This window comes from Eptatretus burgeri, chromosome 17 (genome assembly GCF_056783735.1).
Source record: "Eptatretus burgeri isolate ZD-2024b chromosome 17, Ebu_testis_v1, whole genome shotgun sequence".
Taxonomy (NCBI): domain Eukaryota; kingdom Metazoa; phylum Chordata; class Myxini; order Myxiniformes; family Myxinidae; genus Eptatretus; species Eptatretus burgeri.
In genome coordinates, this window is record NC_140977.1 from 34,518,232 (window position 1) to 34,533,404 (window position 15,173).

A 15,173-nucleotide genomic window follows, 5' to 3' on the forward strand; every position below is an offset into this window, starting at 1 on the left:
ATATTCCACAGGCGCTGTCCACATAAATTAACAAATTTATTAATTTGCCATTGGTGACAAGTAATAAATGTTGTCCAATGTATTAGAGTAAGGTGGAGCAAGATATCGATGTTGAAAAAACAAGTTCGAATTGTGAACATACCCCGTGGGAGTTCATTCGTACAACTCTCAGGTGAGCGATAGCACGGACGACGGATAGTTTTGAAATTTGTTAAGATTTTCATCACATCAGAAAGAGAAACCAGAACACCTCACAAGAGTGAGGCTAGTTTCATATCATCACTTGTGAATTTATTTTGCATCGGGCATCGCCCAATGCAAAATATTTTTTGCATTGGCATTAAAATGATTTTGGCATAAATTTTAGCATTGGCATAAAAAAATAACAAAATAATTTTTGCATTGGCATAAAATTTTTTTTTAAATAATTTTAAGAAAATGGGCCGAAAGGGCAGTTTCTCAACCCAAAGGGCCGGAATTGCACTTTGGGCTCAGTTACTGCCTGCGCATATGTGTCCATGATATGCCTACCAATTTTCATCGAATTCTGTTCACGAATTATGGAGAAATCGACGTTCAAATGAACTGTACACAAAAAAAGAGAGAACACGAGTGGTGCTTAGACCCTGTGGGGTGGAAGACCCCACGGGGTAAAAACAAGGTGTGGAAACATGCCCCTCCCTCAATCTTTACCTGGACCGGAGGGCTCTCTGGCTTCCAGTATAATTGGACATTTCAAATGGGGGGGAAAAAAATGTTAATTTTACTGAACAGAAGGACCAAGGAAAGTGTGTGTGGGGGGGGGGGGGATAGGGCAGCTTGCCACACTTTACCCTGATATATGTTCCACCTTGCTTTACCAAAATGAAGAAAGCAGAAAACTTTTTGTGACAAGTGGTTGCAAGTTTGCCCTTTTGAAAAAAAAACAAAAAAAAAACTTATTAACACGCGAGACCATGGCTCCTTAATTTGCACTCAAGAGTTTCCTCATTTTAGTATTTTAAAGGTAACCTATTTTATATTAACCAGATTCGGTTGTGTAATGACTTGAGTGTCCACTCTGTGTCTGGGAGGTTCGTGGTTCGACCCTTGCTGAGTCACAAGCAAGATTTAAAAAATGATACACTCTACTTCCTTGCTTGATGGTGCTCACATATTTGTTTCTCCACTGATGTAATAAAGTATCTTGAATGTTTGAACTCAAGGTTATGACATATTCATATTTGGATGAGATCCAAACTAAGACGTCTCCATTGGGAAACCTCCTTTTCTTGAGTTCGGGTTTGGGTTGGTTATCCTTTTGTATCTCATGTACAAATTTGTGTACAACCTTTTTGACTTTGTATGGCAAATCCATCTTGGCAATACGGTTGAAGACAGGTACATTGGCTTTGATGAATCTCTAACAAGGTGTGTGCGTGCAGGTGTGTCATGTATTATAACTCATGGCTCAAAGTAAGAAATTGGCCACTTCCGATGCAATAAATATAAAATATGAGTTTTTACTCCCTTTGAACAATATACAGAGTTGTAGATCTAATGATTCGTATGAATTAAGGCACCCTGCAAAATGGAAAACAATTTCCTTCAATATCAACGTTGGATAAGCTGCTCATCAGCATTTTTTTGATCAAAAGTACTCGTGTTGCATATTTGGTTCTGCGCAGGTGGGACAAGGTCTCTCAAAATAGACAGGATTCTTGATGTGCTTGATGTGTTTGGTCATCACTACAATTGTGACAACCAAAGAGCAGAGGACGCAAAAGCGCAACCGGCTTGTGGTTTTGTCAATGAAGACAACCGTTAAAAGTCAAACATTTCATTCACATAGCGGCCTTCATCAAAGCCTAACATATGTCATGTGCACTCACCACCTTCCTGGAGAGGGGGAGCGACACAGGGCTGCAATGGACAATGAGAATTGAGGCCATCTTGTTTCCCATTGTACACTGCATCCAAGGCCAACTCCACACATGGCTGACTGGCTTCCTCTCCTCTCGTCGCCAACATGTGGCTCTCAAAGAAATCCTTTCACCTGCTCTTGCTGGAAAGGCTGGAGTCATCATCTAAGGCAGAGTTCTGGGCCAAGTCCTTGTCCTAATGTTCACCAATGATCTCTATAATTCAGTAAAATCCTCTTTATCTATTTGCTGATGACTCGACCCTCTGCCGTGACATCCCACATCCCTCTGACAAGCAGACTGCAGCCTCTTCCCTCTCTTCAGACCTTCACAAAATCACAAGCTGGTCAAACACTTGGAATATCTTTCAATCCTGACAACTCTCTCTCTCTCTCTCTCTCTCTCTCTCTCTCTCTCTCTCTCTCTCTCTCTCTCTCTCTCTCTCTCTCTCTCTCTCTCTCTCTCTCTCTCTCTCTCTCTCTCTCTCTCTCTCTCTCTCTCTCTCTCTCTCTCTCTCTCTCTCTCTCTCTCTCTCTCTCTCTCTCTCTCTCTCTCTCTCTCTCTCTCTCTCTCTCTCTCTCTCTCTCTCTCTCTCTCTCTCTCTCTCTCTCTCTCTCTCTCTCTCTCTCTCTCTCTCTCTCTCTCTCTCTCTCTCTCTCTCTCTCTCTCTCTCTCTTTCTCTCTTTCTTTCTCTCTCTCTCTTTCTCTCTCTCTCTCTTTCTATCTCTCTCTTTCTCTCTCTTTCTTTCTCTCTCTTTCTATCTCTATCTCTATCTCTATCTCTATCTCTATCTCTATCTCTATCTCTATCTCTATCTCTATCTCTATCTCTATCTCTATCTCTATCTCTATCTCTATCTCTATCTCTCTTATCTCTATCTCTTGTCTCTCTCTCTTGTCTCTCTCTTAGCTCTCTCTCTTATCTCTCTCTCTTATCTCTCTCTCTTATCTCTCTCTTATCTCTCTCTCTCTTATCTCTCTCTCTCTCTCTCTCTCTCTCTCTCTCTCTCTCTCTCTCTCTCTCTCTCTCTCTCTCTCTCTCTCTCTCTCTCTCTCTCTCTCTCTCTCTCTTATCTCTCTCTCTCTTATCTCTCTCTTTCTTATCTCTCTCTCTTATCTCTCTCTTATCTCTCTCTCTCTCTCTCTCTCTCTCTCTCTCTCTCTCTCTCTCTCTCTCTCTCTCTCTCTCTCTCTCTCTCTCTCTCTCTCTCTCTCTCTCTCTCTCTCTCTCTCTCTCTCTCTCTCTCTCTCTCTCTCTATCTCTATCTCTATCTCTATCTCTATCTCTATCTCTATCTCTATCTCTATCTCTATCTCTATCTCTATCTCTATCTCTATCTCTATCTCTATCTCTATCTCTATCTCTATCTCTATCTCTCTTATCTCTCTCTCTTGTCTCTCTCTCTTGTCTCTCTCTTAGCTCTCTCTCTTATCTCTCTCTCTTATCTCTCTCTCTTATCTCTCTCTTATCTCTCTCTCTCTTATCTCTCACTCTTATCTCTCTCTCTCTCTCTCTCTCTCTCTCTCTCTCTCTCTCTCTCTGTCTCTCTCTGTCTCTCTCTCTCTCTCTCTCTCTTATCTCTCTCTCTCTTATCTCTCTCTTTCTTATCTCTCTCTCTTATCTCTCTCTCTCTCTCTCTCTCTCTCTCTCTCTCTCTCTCTCTCTCTCTCTCTCTCTCTCTCTCTCTCTCTCTCTCTCTCTCTCTCTCTCTCTCTCTCTCTCTCCCCTGGGACCACATGGCAACCCTCCCCCAACTACTTTCTTAACAATCCTCTTGAGGAAGTTCATTTACTCAAATTATTGGGTCTCACTGAAAGGCCATGATCTTTCTTGGACAAACCACATTTCAAAGTTGGCCTCCAAAGCCTGACGCTGACTGGGCATCCTCCGTCGTACACTGTCCTTCCTTTGCACACCTGAAATCTTATCCACTGGTGAAGCCTTCATCCACAGTTTGATTAAATACTGCTCTCCCCTCTGGGTTGGTGTCCCTGCTTCACACCTTGCTTAGGTTGATGCCGTGGAACCAAAGGCCTTCAAGATCATTGCAATCTCCCATGAAGAAGCTGGGCCTAATGGCCTTTCACACCATCTTAGATCATCCCTCATCCAAAACTATTATCCTTTCTACCCCCATTAAACCACCCCCCCCAAAAAAAAAACAACAACAACTGAATCCTCCCTGACACCTCATTGTCACCTGCATCCCTTGTTTGTCCATCTCCATCAATTTTTTTCCTTGGTCCTGCTGTTGGTGTTTCGCCCCTCTCTGTCAGGTATTTCTTTTTCTCTTTTGCTTCTTGATCCATTCTGTGTTCTTGCTCTTCCACGAGCCTTGACTTTGCAGACAAATAGACCTGGCAACCACACTAAGGCAACTGTGAGGTGGTTGCTTCCTGCAGACCTGTGTCACTGTGTCACTCCAGGCAGGTAGCCTCGTGTTAGTTTAAAAGTTAAGATGGCTGGCTTGAGATCTTAAGGTCTTGAGTTTGAGCCCCTGTCATGCCTTAAACAAGAAAATATTTAGGATGTGAGTGCACCTGACCTGTTCCTGATGAAGGCCACTCTCTGGCTGAAACCTCAAACTTCTTGTGATTGTGCAATTCTCTGCTCTTGGATGTTCTCATCATTTTGTTCATTTACGGATTACACTGGTCAACAATTTTTTACTTTCTGAATGTTGTCTAGATTTCTACAAGTGAATTAGGGTATTCTGGCACTGCTGAATCAGGAAATGGCATCCGTTTCTCTCCATCAGGTCAGGTTTTTGTGCTAAGTTGATTTGAAAAAATCAGATCTTGTGACAAAATCAATTACATTTTTGTGGCATTATCAGCTGATTTTTGTCAACACATATCATCCTAAACATGTTTTTAAGAAAAAAAATGTTTTGCCAACAACATTTATTGATTACATGATAGAAACATCGATTACTGTCATCTGAATGGTGGGCATTGATAAAGGTAAGTACAAGTAAATTGCATGTTGCGTCACCACTGTTCAAACTTCAGGGCTTGAACTTCCGTTTCTTCGAACTCCTGGAATGTTCAGCGGCAGGGAGGTCTCTCTTCAGATTCCAACAGTAGTCAGCCATCATGACTGCGTCCCAGCGACCCTGATACCTGGTCTCCATCTCCTTCATGTCCTGATGGAATCTCTCCCCCTGCTCGTCACTCATTGAACCCAGGTTCTCACGAAACCGGTTCATATGTGAAAATAGGTAGTGCATCTTGATGCTCATGTTGCAGCCCAAGTTTCTGAAAGCAGTCAGCATGTTGTTGACAAGTTCTGCGTAGTTTCTGGCCTTATTGTTGCCAAGAAAGTTCTTCACTACCAAAACAAATGTCTTCCACGCTTCCAGTTCCACTTCGTTCATTGAGTTTTTGAACTCTGGATCTCTGATGAGCTGACGGATCTGAGAACCATCAAAGATGCCAGCTTTCAACTTCTCCATGGTCAATCCTGGAAAAGCCTGGCACAAGTAAGTGAAGCAGTCACCATCTTTGTCCAGAGCCTTGGTGAACTGCTTGATTAAGCCGAGCTTGATGTGCAGCGGTGGGAAGAGTATTCTGTCTCTGTCCACCAGAGGGTCGTTGATGACGTTCCTTTCTTTGCATGGCACCAATTCCTCCCGCACAGGCCAGTCCTTCTTCGTGTAATGCTGAGCACGGTCCCTACTATCCCACATGCACAGAAAACATGGGTACTTGGTGAAGCCAGACTGTTGTCCCAACAAAAACTTCACCATCTTCAGGTCAACACAAATAAACCACTTATGCTGATCATAACCAATTTTCTCCAGCACGTACTTCACCGCTTCATACTTCTCCTTCAGTGTAGTCGAGTGAGCGATGGGTACAGAGGCAAACTGGTTGCCGTTGTGTAGCAGAACACATTTCAGTGATCGCTTGCTGCTGTCAATAAACAGTCTCCAATCTTTGGGTTCGTACTGTGGCACTCCAAGCTTGAGCAGAAGCGCATGTCATAAATTGGCGCATGTAGGTATTGTACATTCTTCAGAGTTCGTTATTTCAAGAAATACAACTTTTTTGTATCACATTATTACAAAATCTGCCCCATTAACTTTAGTTTTGATCCACGAACTTTATGCTTTGCCTCACCAATTTTTGGAAGATTTTGAGGTTTTATGACTTCAAACTGATCCCTTTTCGACATAATCACCCAGAACTATCGTACCTGAATGCTTCTTGTCATTAAAATAATTATTTCCAATCAAAACAATTATTTGACATGACATTTTACCCCCACCAACTTCTTCTAAAATGCTCCACACATGCGTACATGTGAACAAAAATGTAAAAAACGACATGTGGCCATATCTCAAAAACTTGACCTGATTGAACAAAACTAATGTGAGTTTTGGCTTCAACGCATCAGATTCGTCCTAAATCAGCTTAAAAAATGCAGACAACAAATTTGTTGTTGACCAGTGTTATCTCAAGTACATAAGGTTATTTGTTGAGTTTGATATTTGTAACCTACATCAATGAACAATGCATGCTTCTGATATATGATATTATGTATGATGTCTTTGTTGTGATTGGTCGAATGGCTGTTTTGTTTGTTTGTTTGTTTGTTTGTTTGTTTCATTTCTTTTTCTCTTTTGAAGGCTCTCAAATGTGAATTCAAATGATCTGCACATTATAGCTGAGTACCTTGTAACAGTTATTTTCATGGAGGGATACATATTATGTGCATGGATTTTAAATCGACTTGTGTGTGTGCAGTGGCCGGAGATGGAGCACCATACTTCAAGCGTATCCCACGTGCCTATCAATCACACCTGGAAGGAAACCGCCTCGTTCTCACTTGCCTCGCTGAGGGGAGCTTCCCACTGGAGTTCCGCTGGATACGAAATGGCTCCGAGGTTGCGCCAGCGTCGAATGAGCACAGGTACAATGCCAATTATTGTTTATTGCATCTTCCTCTTGTTCCTCTTCCTCTAATATTCAATATATGTTGACGTTTTCCTGTTCCTTCTTGTCGCATCACTTTTCTTTTGATAACAAAAGGTATTTCCATTAAATATTTTGTTTGCAAACAAAGTCGAGGCTCTTGGAGGAGCTAAAACATAGACATAATGGAACAAAAGGAATTTCAGCAGAGAGCGAGAGAGAGGGGGAAATCGCACAAACAGCAGGACGAAGGGACAAATAGATGAGACAGACAGCAAGGGATGTGTGGATAAGAATGAGGGGTTGGGGAGGACACTGGGGGTTGACAAGATGGATACAGAAGCAAACTTTTAGAAAGAAAAAACTGGAGATTTGGAAAGAGGTGAGCTTGGGGAGGGTTAATAGGAGTAGAAAAGATCATGGTTTTGAATGGGGGACGATCTGAGATGGTGGGGAACAGCTGTCTTGAAGGCCTGGATGGAAGAATGAGATTGAAGAGAATGTGGAAGTTGGTTCCACAGGTGGGAAAATAGGAGAAACAAACGAGTGGAGGTGAGCAGTGATTCTGAATTCTGGGAGTTCCACCAGAAGGTTGATGATTGATGGTGTGATGGTGTGATGGTGGACCGTGTGTGCCCTGCAGAACCTGGGAGGGAGAGGCTTGTGTGGGGGGGGGGGGTGGACATAGCATGGAAAGAGCAGAGGGCACCAGACCAGAAATGAGGCGGTATAAAACAGACAGACCACCAACCTGTCTGTTGGCAATATGATAGGCCATAGACTCTGCTTCATTGTGGAAAATTCCAATGATCTTGAACTCTTTGGTTTCCATGGCAACAAGCTGAGCAAGATGTGAGGTCATGGTGCCAACCCAGAAGTGAGAGTATTATTCAATGAAGTTGCAGATGAAGGCCCTTTCGGTGGATATGATTTCAGTTGTGCCAAGGAAGCACTTTGCATGGTGGAGGATACCCAGTGACTTTGGTAGCCAACTCAGAAATTTGAACCAATGAGGATCTCAAGCATGGACCACATGCATTGCAAAGAGCAATGAAGACGTTTCTGTTTTTGCTATCACTGGTGACTTGCTAACAAGTGGTGAAACTAGTCCAGCAGCTGAGGGGACGTGTAGTATTGGAATTCTCATGTATGTGCTGCTTATGACTGTCTGCAGTTGTAGAAGAACTCAGGTATGGTTTTCAACAGCAAAGGGCTCAGCTTTGTGAGCTTTTCTTGGTTGCTTTATGCAGCTTTCTTTGGCTGGAAAAGCATGGGGGTTAATTATGGAACTCCTCACCACCTGGGGTAGTTGATTAGGTGAAAGTTGAGTTGTTGTTCCCTCCAATTATGGATGAGAGATATGGCAGAATAATTCTGGGAACAGATGGACAATGCAATGCAAACAATATCTAATGGTGGCAGGTGCCCTAAACAGACATGTGGGCAGAGAAAGAGTGGGATAAGAAGATATCCATGGTGTGGACACAGTGTTGGAGAAGTAATCGAAGAAGGAGCCAAGATTTTGGAGTATGCCATGCTGACTAACTGGTAATACTTAACACTTGGTATCAAAACAGTGGCAACCACCTTACAACTTGCAACAGTGGTGGTAGAGAAACACATTTGGACTCCATTATTGTTATGAAAGAATATGTAAAGGAAGCAAAACGATGCACTCTTCCTAAACAAGGCACTGACCACCCAACACAGAGTGCTGACGGCTGAGTTGATGGTAACGAAAATATAACGGCAGAAGACAAGAGGTAGACAGAACATCAGATGGTGGAAGCTCAACGATCTGGTAGTGAAGGAGATATTTCAAGAACAGATGGAGAGACAGCTAAGAGAAAGCGAAGCTGTTATGACAGACACCGTATAAGATGACAAACACTTGGTGAAACATGGTAGCAGATACGATTTGGAAGGTTGGTGAAGAAATGTGTTGATGATCATCAGGGAGAAGGAGGGCTGGAAAAGAAAATTGGTGGTGGAATGAAAACAGAGAAAGTACAGTTAGAGAAAAGAAGGTCGTGGTAAAGATGTGGAAACAACCAGGGCTTGAATAGTATAAAGAACAGTCCAACAAGGCAAAAATGAATGTAAAGAAAGTGGTTGTTGGAGAAAGTTTCCTGGCCATGCAAGAAATATATTAATGCATTGATTGATACTAAAGAGGGACAGAAAGACATCTTCAGAAAAACAGCTGCTCAGGATAGATTAACAAAACATGTGGGAAATGACTGCGCAATTAACGATGTAGATGGTGTTACTCTCGTGATAGAGGACGAAATCAAAATGAGTTGTGGCCAATACTTGAACTGGATTATGAATAAAGTAAACGCAAGAGAAAAAGACAGAAGAGTTTGTTGTAAATCAAGGAATGACAAATGGCATTATTCTGGAGGGAATCAGAATGGCATTGAAAGGAATGAACAATGGCAAAGCATTGGGACCTGATGAGATACCAGTAGAAGTATGGACTTTCCTCGATGAGTGTGGGGTCCGGGTCTTGAATTGACTTTTCAACTGTGTTGCGATAAGCAAGGAAATCCCAAGGGCATGGAAGCAAAGTATTCTGGTACCAACATTTAAAAGAAAGAGGGACACTTAATATTGCAAAAATGACCAAGGAATGAAACTCCTACCACATACCTATAAGGTTTGGGAGAGAGTTATAGATCAGAGATTGAGAAAAAATATTGAAATCCATGAGGGTCAAATTCGGATTCCTGCCTGGAAGAAACACCACGGATGCCCTTTTCGTTTTGAGACAAGTGATGGAGAAATACCGGGAAGGTCAGTCACAGCAACACAAAGTTTGTAATCAAAACTAATCATTGATATGGAGAAGGCTTATGACCAGGTGCCTCGTGAGAAAGTCTGGAGATGTGATATAATTTGTGGTGCCTCTGAGATGTATGTACGACTCTTGCCGGACATGTATAAGGAGTGCCAGACAAGAGTAAGAAGCAATGTGGGAGAGAGTGAGAGTTTTGAAGTTCGATTGTACGAATGATCGGCACTGAGCCCCTTCCTCTTCCTGATTGTCAAGCATGTTCTAACTGAGCAAGTGATACAGGAAATGACAGGGTCAATGGTGTTTGCATATGACATTGAGCTTTGTGGTGGGGATGATAAGAATATGTCCAAGTATCTGGAGTAATGGAGAAAAGTGCTGGAAGAATGGAGTAGCAGCTGAAACCCGAATCCTATCCAGGTTCCTCCTGATGACTCCATCTTTGCTCTTTACTTTTTCGGGTTCCTTCGTGGTCTTCCATTTCATTATGAAGATCAGTAGACCAAAGAATCAATATACACATGTAATTTTGAGCCGTGGGAAGAGGATTTGGGTGAAGGTGTAAAGGGTATGGGTGAAGATCTGGAGAAAGTGAATGGCTTCAAGTATTTGGGGTCAGTGGTACAAAAGATGGAAATATAGGAATGGAATTTAAGCAACGGATTAGTTCTGATTGGAATAATTGGAGGACGTACAGTGAAGTATTGTGTGATTGAAAAGTACCGCTGAAACTGAAAGTATGAACTTACAAGACAGTTTTGGGACCGGCCTTGTTATATAGTGCGGAAACTTGGGCAACATCAAGGAAGGAGGAACAGAAACTGGATGCGAATGAGATGAGAGTGGAGATATATGGATGGAGTGATGAGAAAGGACAAGATCAGGAACTGGAGCATCAGGGGGGTCAGTGAAGATTGTGGAAACATTAAAGAAAGTAACTGAGAAGAGATTAACTTGGTTTGGTTATCTGATGAGGAGAGAGAGTATGCGGTGAGTTAAGTGATGGAGACGGGGCTACCAGGAAGAAGGAAAAGAGGAAGGCCTAAGACCAAATGGAAGGATGCCTCAGCGAGAGATTTAGAAGTTGTGGGATGAGAAGAAGAATGGGCAACTTGACAAGAGCAGATGGAGAAGGGAAATTGGAGTCGCCAAAAGAAAGAAAAACAAAATATATAAATATATACATACCTTCTTCTTGCACATGGCAGCTTCGCTGCTGGGGTAGCTGTAATTTCTTGGAAGTTTGACTGTGTTGCTGATGTAGTGCCCCTCTACCAGTACACACTGGTACTTATTTTGCTAACCTTAGAAGGATGACAAGTTGAGTCAACCCCCTGGTGTATTAATTCAGCAGCCAATGGGGCTTGAACTCAGGACCCTTGGATCCCAAGCCACCACCCTAACCACTAAGCCAACACCAGGCTCCTGTATACATATACATGCCATATGTTATGAGCTTACACTTTCTGGAGGGAATCTACTTTGCACTGATGACATGCAGGGAGCCAAAAACGCATATGTGTATTGATTCCTCTCCACAGGGGGTGGGCTAACAAACTTGCCAAAAAAGTCTTCCAAAGCCATATCGCCTGACTGGATGCTGTGGTTAGCAGTATAATAGCTGACACCACATTAGAAAGCATGCGGTTCTTTATTTTCAAAGACTGCAACTGAGCCGGTTTACCCATTTAATGTTGATGTTTATCCTGCCGGCTACAACTTGAAGGTATTGTGTAACTGGTAATAGGCACCAAAACAGGGTGGACATGTGGTAGGTACCCCTTGTTGCTAAAGACCTTCACAACAAGTGCTGGTGTTGCACTTGGGTTCATGATCATCATTGTGTTTAGGAGGGGCTCATGGTATATATACTAAGATATTGGTCATCAACCGTCGAAGCTCAGATGCCTCAGCTCAGGATTTTGGTCACCAAGAGATAGGTTTGTTTTGCATCAAAATTCCACTGCGAGCTCGGTCATGTCAACAGCATGGAATTATTATTTTGTTTTAATTTTTTTTGAAAAAAGCATCTGCTCTTGTGGATCATCTGCCACATTCACTTGGTCGATTACTTGTTAGACCTGTTATTGAAAAGCTCTTCCTGGTGCCACACTTTGCCTGTTGAAACAAACTTTATTAATTGTAAGTGTATTCTCCCCTTCATGAGACACTTTGACTCTTTTAAATTTATTGTTAACCACATGTTGGTGTAAGCCTGGTTTTTGGCTTAGCGGTTAAGGTGGCTGGCTTGGGACCTAAAGGTCCTTATTTTGAGCCCTTTGAAATAACACGAGGTGGGGTTAATTCAGCCTGTCGTCCTTCAATAACCATTTGAGGTAACCTGTGTCAGAGTGGCAACTTGTCCAGGACTGTACTACTTGCCAATAAAACTGCCCTGGCAGTCATATGCACCTTTACAGCATGAACGTAATGGTATTATTATTATTATTACATGTTGTTATTGTTGGTATTTTATTTTTGGTTATGATGTCATTTACAACGACAACCTTTTCCGACCAATTTCTCAACAAGGTTCTTCTTACGTTCTTCACGTTCCTCCATATTTGCAGATAAGATTTCCAGCTGCTTTCATGTCCGTGCCTCATGTGTTTTCACATCTTGCTTGTCCCTTAGATGTGTTACACTATTGTACAGACCAAAAATCTCGCAATATTGTGTTCAGTTTCAGGTTCATATCCACCATCACTGTGACTTTGCAGGTACCGCTTTGCATCACACAGCACACCGTCATTTGCAAGGGGACTTTAAGCCAAGATAGCTGTCTGATTTGTTTGCGCTTGCTTGTGGACCATAATGATCTCACGGTGTGTTTGAAAGGAGTAGGTGATTGTGTGCCAGTACCTCGGCCAAATTCCTGCTGTGGTTTAAGGAGACACGACATCAGCATTAAAAGTTGCAACTCCTATTTTTACCTGCTTGGATTACGACCTGCTCTACTCTGTCTCTGACTGTCGCATCACTAGTGTCAGAAAACGAGTACATGCTCTGTTTCTTTGAGACACAATTGTTCGTCACCCAATGTTAATCTTTCGGCATGATATAATCTTCTTAAACAGCTTTATCAATCCTCTCTTTTCTTTATTCCTTTACACTTCTTCTTTCATTTAGTTATGCAAGGCAGTGAGAAGTTCCTTTTCTTTGATTCCTGTTCTATTTCGGTCAATCCGGTTTATTTTCACTTCAACAATATTGACTCCTTTTTTGGGGGGGAGTTCATCTGGCTCATGTCCAGCGTGGCAAACAACAGCATCTATTGAAGATAGCTTCCTGTCAATCTGGTTGTCAATCCATTCCAGAGAGTTGAGCCAAATGCTGACAGCATATTGATGCCCATTCCAGCATGACGTATGACTTCCTTCGCAGCTGTACCGAATTCTGCACATGTCGACTGAATTTCCCCAATGTACATCCTGACAGGTGTTACACCACAGATAGTGCGAGTTTAACAGTGTAGCCGATGAACGCAATTACTTTCCTCCTTGACCGTGCTATTGCACCTTCCACATTTCGCAGACATCACGACAACCTACAGCTTCGGCCGTTGAAGACATGTCGTCGAAGCCTTGAGCAAGCTCATTGTTGGATGTTTCTCGAACTGTTTGGTTGGGTGGGTGCCTGACCAGTTGGCTAATTCCATTGGCTGATTGAATTGTAGGCCTTATGAGTCATTGCATGATGGAATGTTGTTTTTTGTGGAAGGAGGAAGGTGTTGATAAGATTGTGCACTCGTGTTCAAATCGGTCTGGCACCTGTCCGAATTGATTCGGTCACTAAAGAAACTTGTTCAAAGCAAGATAACAATGACCACTGTGTTTTATTGACTGGGGTGTATCCGGATGCGCCTGAATTCCACCGTTCTGTGGATTTCTCGGTTTTGTTTAAAGATATGATCAATGAGTTGAATGATCGAGAACTTTTGATTAATTTTCATATAGTGATCGTGTTTTGTTCTTTCAATGCCAATAGCAACCAGAGATATTTGGAAGAGGTTTAAAAAAGTCATTGTCGAAGTTTTATAGATGTTGAAACTTATGGTGGAACTGGAATTGATTTGAAACGAAGCCGAGATGAATAAGATAGAGCAACTCGGCTTGGCAATAGGACGCAGTCGGCTACAGCAAGCCGCTGCCTGTAGCCAGGCCACACATTTCAGTTGGATGAAACCTGCATCCAGGACGCCACGCCATGTGAGACAAAGGTTGGTTTTGGAGGCATGGCATACTGCAGGTGCAGACGCTGTTCTAACTGGGGAGAAACTGGACGTTCCCACCCATTACACCCCGTCAATACAAATGGCAAAACACGGATTTTGTGTAGCTGAACAAAATGAGGAAACGGCAACACGCAGTGGCCAACGAGCAATGGCGATTCTACAAACTCAACCGACACGTCATCGCATTGAACTCCGATCTGCAGGCGTCCTAGGTGGTGGCCCCGGAAGCGCACCGATAAAAGGTACACGTGCATCGCCTCACCTAAACACATGCAAAGGTAGGTCACACTGAACGAGAAACTCAGCAGAGCAGACAAATTGATGATTTAATGGTGATTTTGTTTTAGGTCAGTAAAAATAAAAAATACTCCTTGATTTGCCCCTCACATCAGCATGTGGGCCTGGAATGGCTGCGTGGGAATAAATACGGACACTTGCTGGTGCCTGGGGCATTTTGGCCTGATTAGGTCCCTTGGGAAGGAAGGCATATGATGTGTGTGCATAATGATCAGCGGCCTGAGAGAGCGTGCACAGGCCAGGCCTGCACATAATGTTGCTTATCCCTAGTGATTGGACTCGTGACGTTAAGTGACATTTTCTATGAAATTGCCATCGGCTTATGGTTTCATGTATTCAATTATTGTCCATGACCAACTCAACTTTCCAGAGGTGTCATACAGGTGGATGCCAAAAATGCTTACAGATGCCCACAAGGCCCAGTGTTTGGAAACCTGTCTACAGCCTTTCTCCAGCACCTTCATAATAAATGAGGACTTCCTGTCTCGCATTGTGACCATGGACGAGACATGAGTGTTCAATTTCAAACCGTAAAACAAACAGACAAAACATGGAGAGGAAGCCTCTAACATGTCCCGTGAAGAAGTTTCAGGTCCAGCAGTCTGTTCGCAACATCATCCTGATGGTGTTCCAGGCATTAAAAGTCCCCTTTTGTTTTCATTCCAGGAACAGGCTGTGATCAGCTCCATCAATTGCAAAACGAGATCCACACATCATCCTGGTCTCCTGTCCCGGGGGTGTACTTCTGAAACAGGACAACGGTAGACCTCGCATGGAACGTATAACAGGAGACGCCATCATCAAATTTAACTCTGAGGTTGTGCCATAAGACTTTTCCCCATCTGAGTACGACGTCTTTGGGCCCTTGAAGGAGTGGCACAACGATGTCAAGCAGGCTGTCCGAGTGTGATTCCACACCAACCTTCGAGTTGTACACTCCACGCATCAGGAAGCTTACATTTAAACAGTACAAATGCATCTCACTCTTCAGGGATTATTTTGAAAAATGAGCAGCAGTATTATTCTG

The 15,173-nt window shown here is 42.9% G+C and overlaps 1 protein-coding gene across 1 annotated transcript in view; it reads left to right on the top strand.

The window, feature by feature from the left end:
* Nucleotides 1–15,173, top strand: part of LOC147009723 (protein sidekick-2-like) — a 956,293-nt gene that overhangs the window by 240,297 nt on the left and 700,823 nt on the right. The window contains exon 3 of the mRNA XM_085861602.1: nucleotides 6,651–6,816. Within this exon, the coding sequence (XP_085717728.1) occupies nucleotides 6,651–6,816 (166 nt within the window). The remainder of the gene's footprint in view (nucleotides 1–6,650; nucleotides 6,817–15,173) is intronic.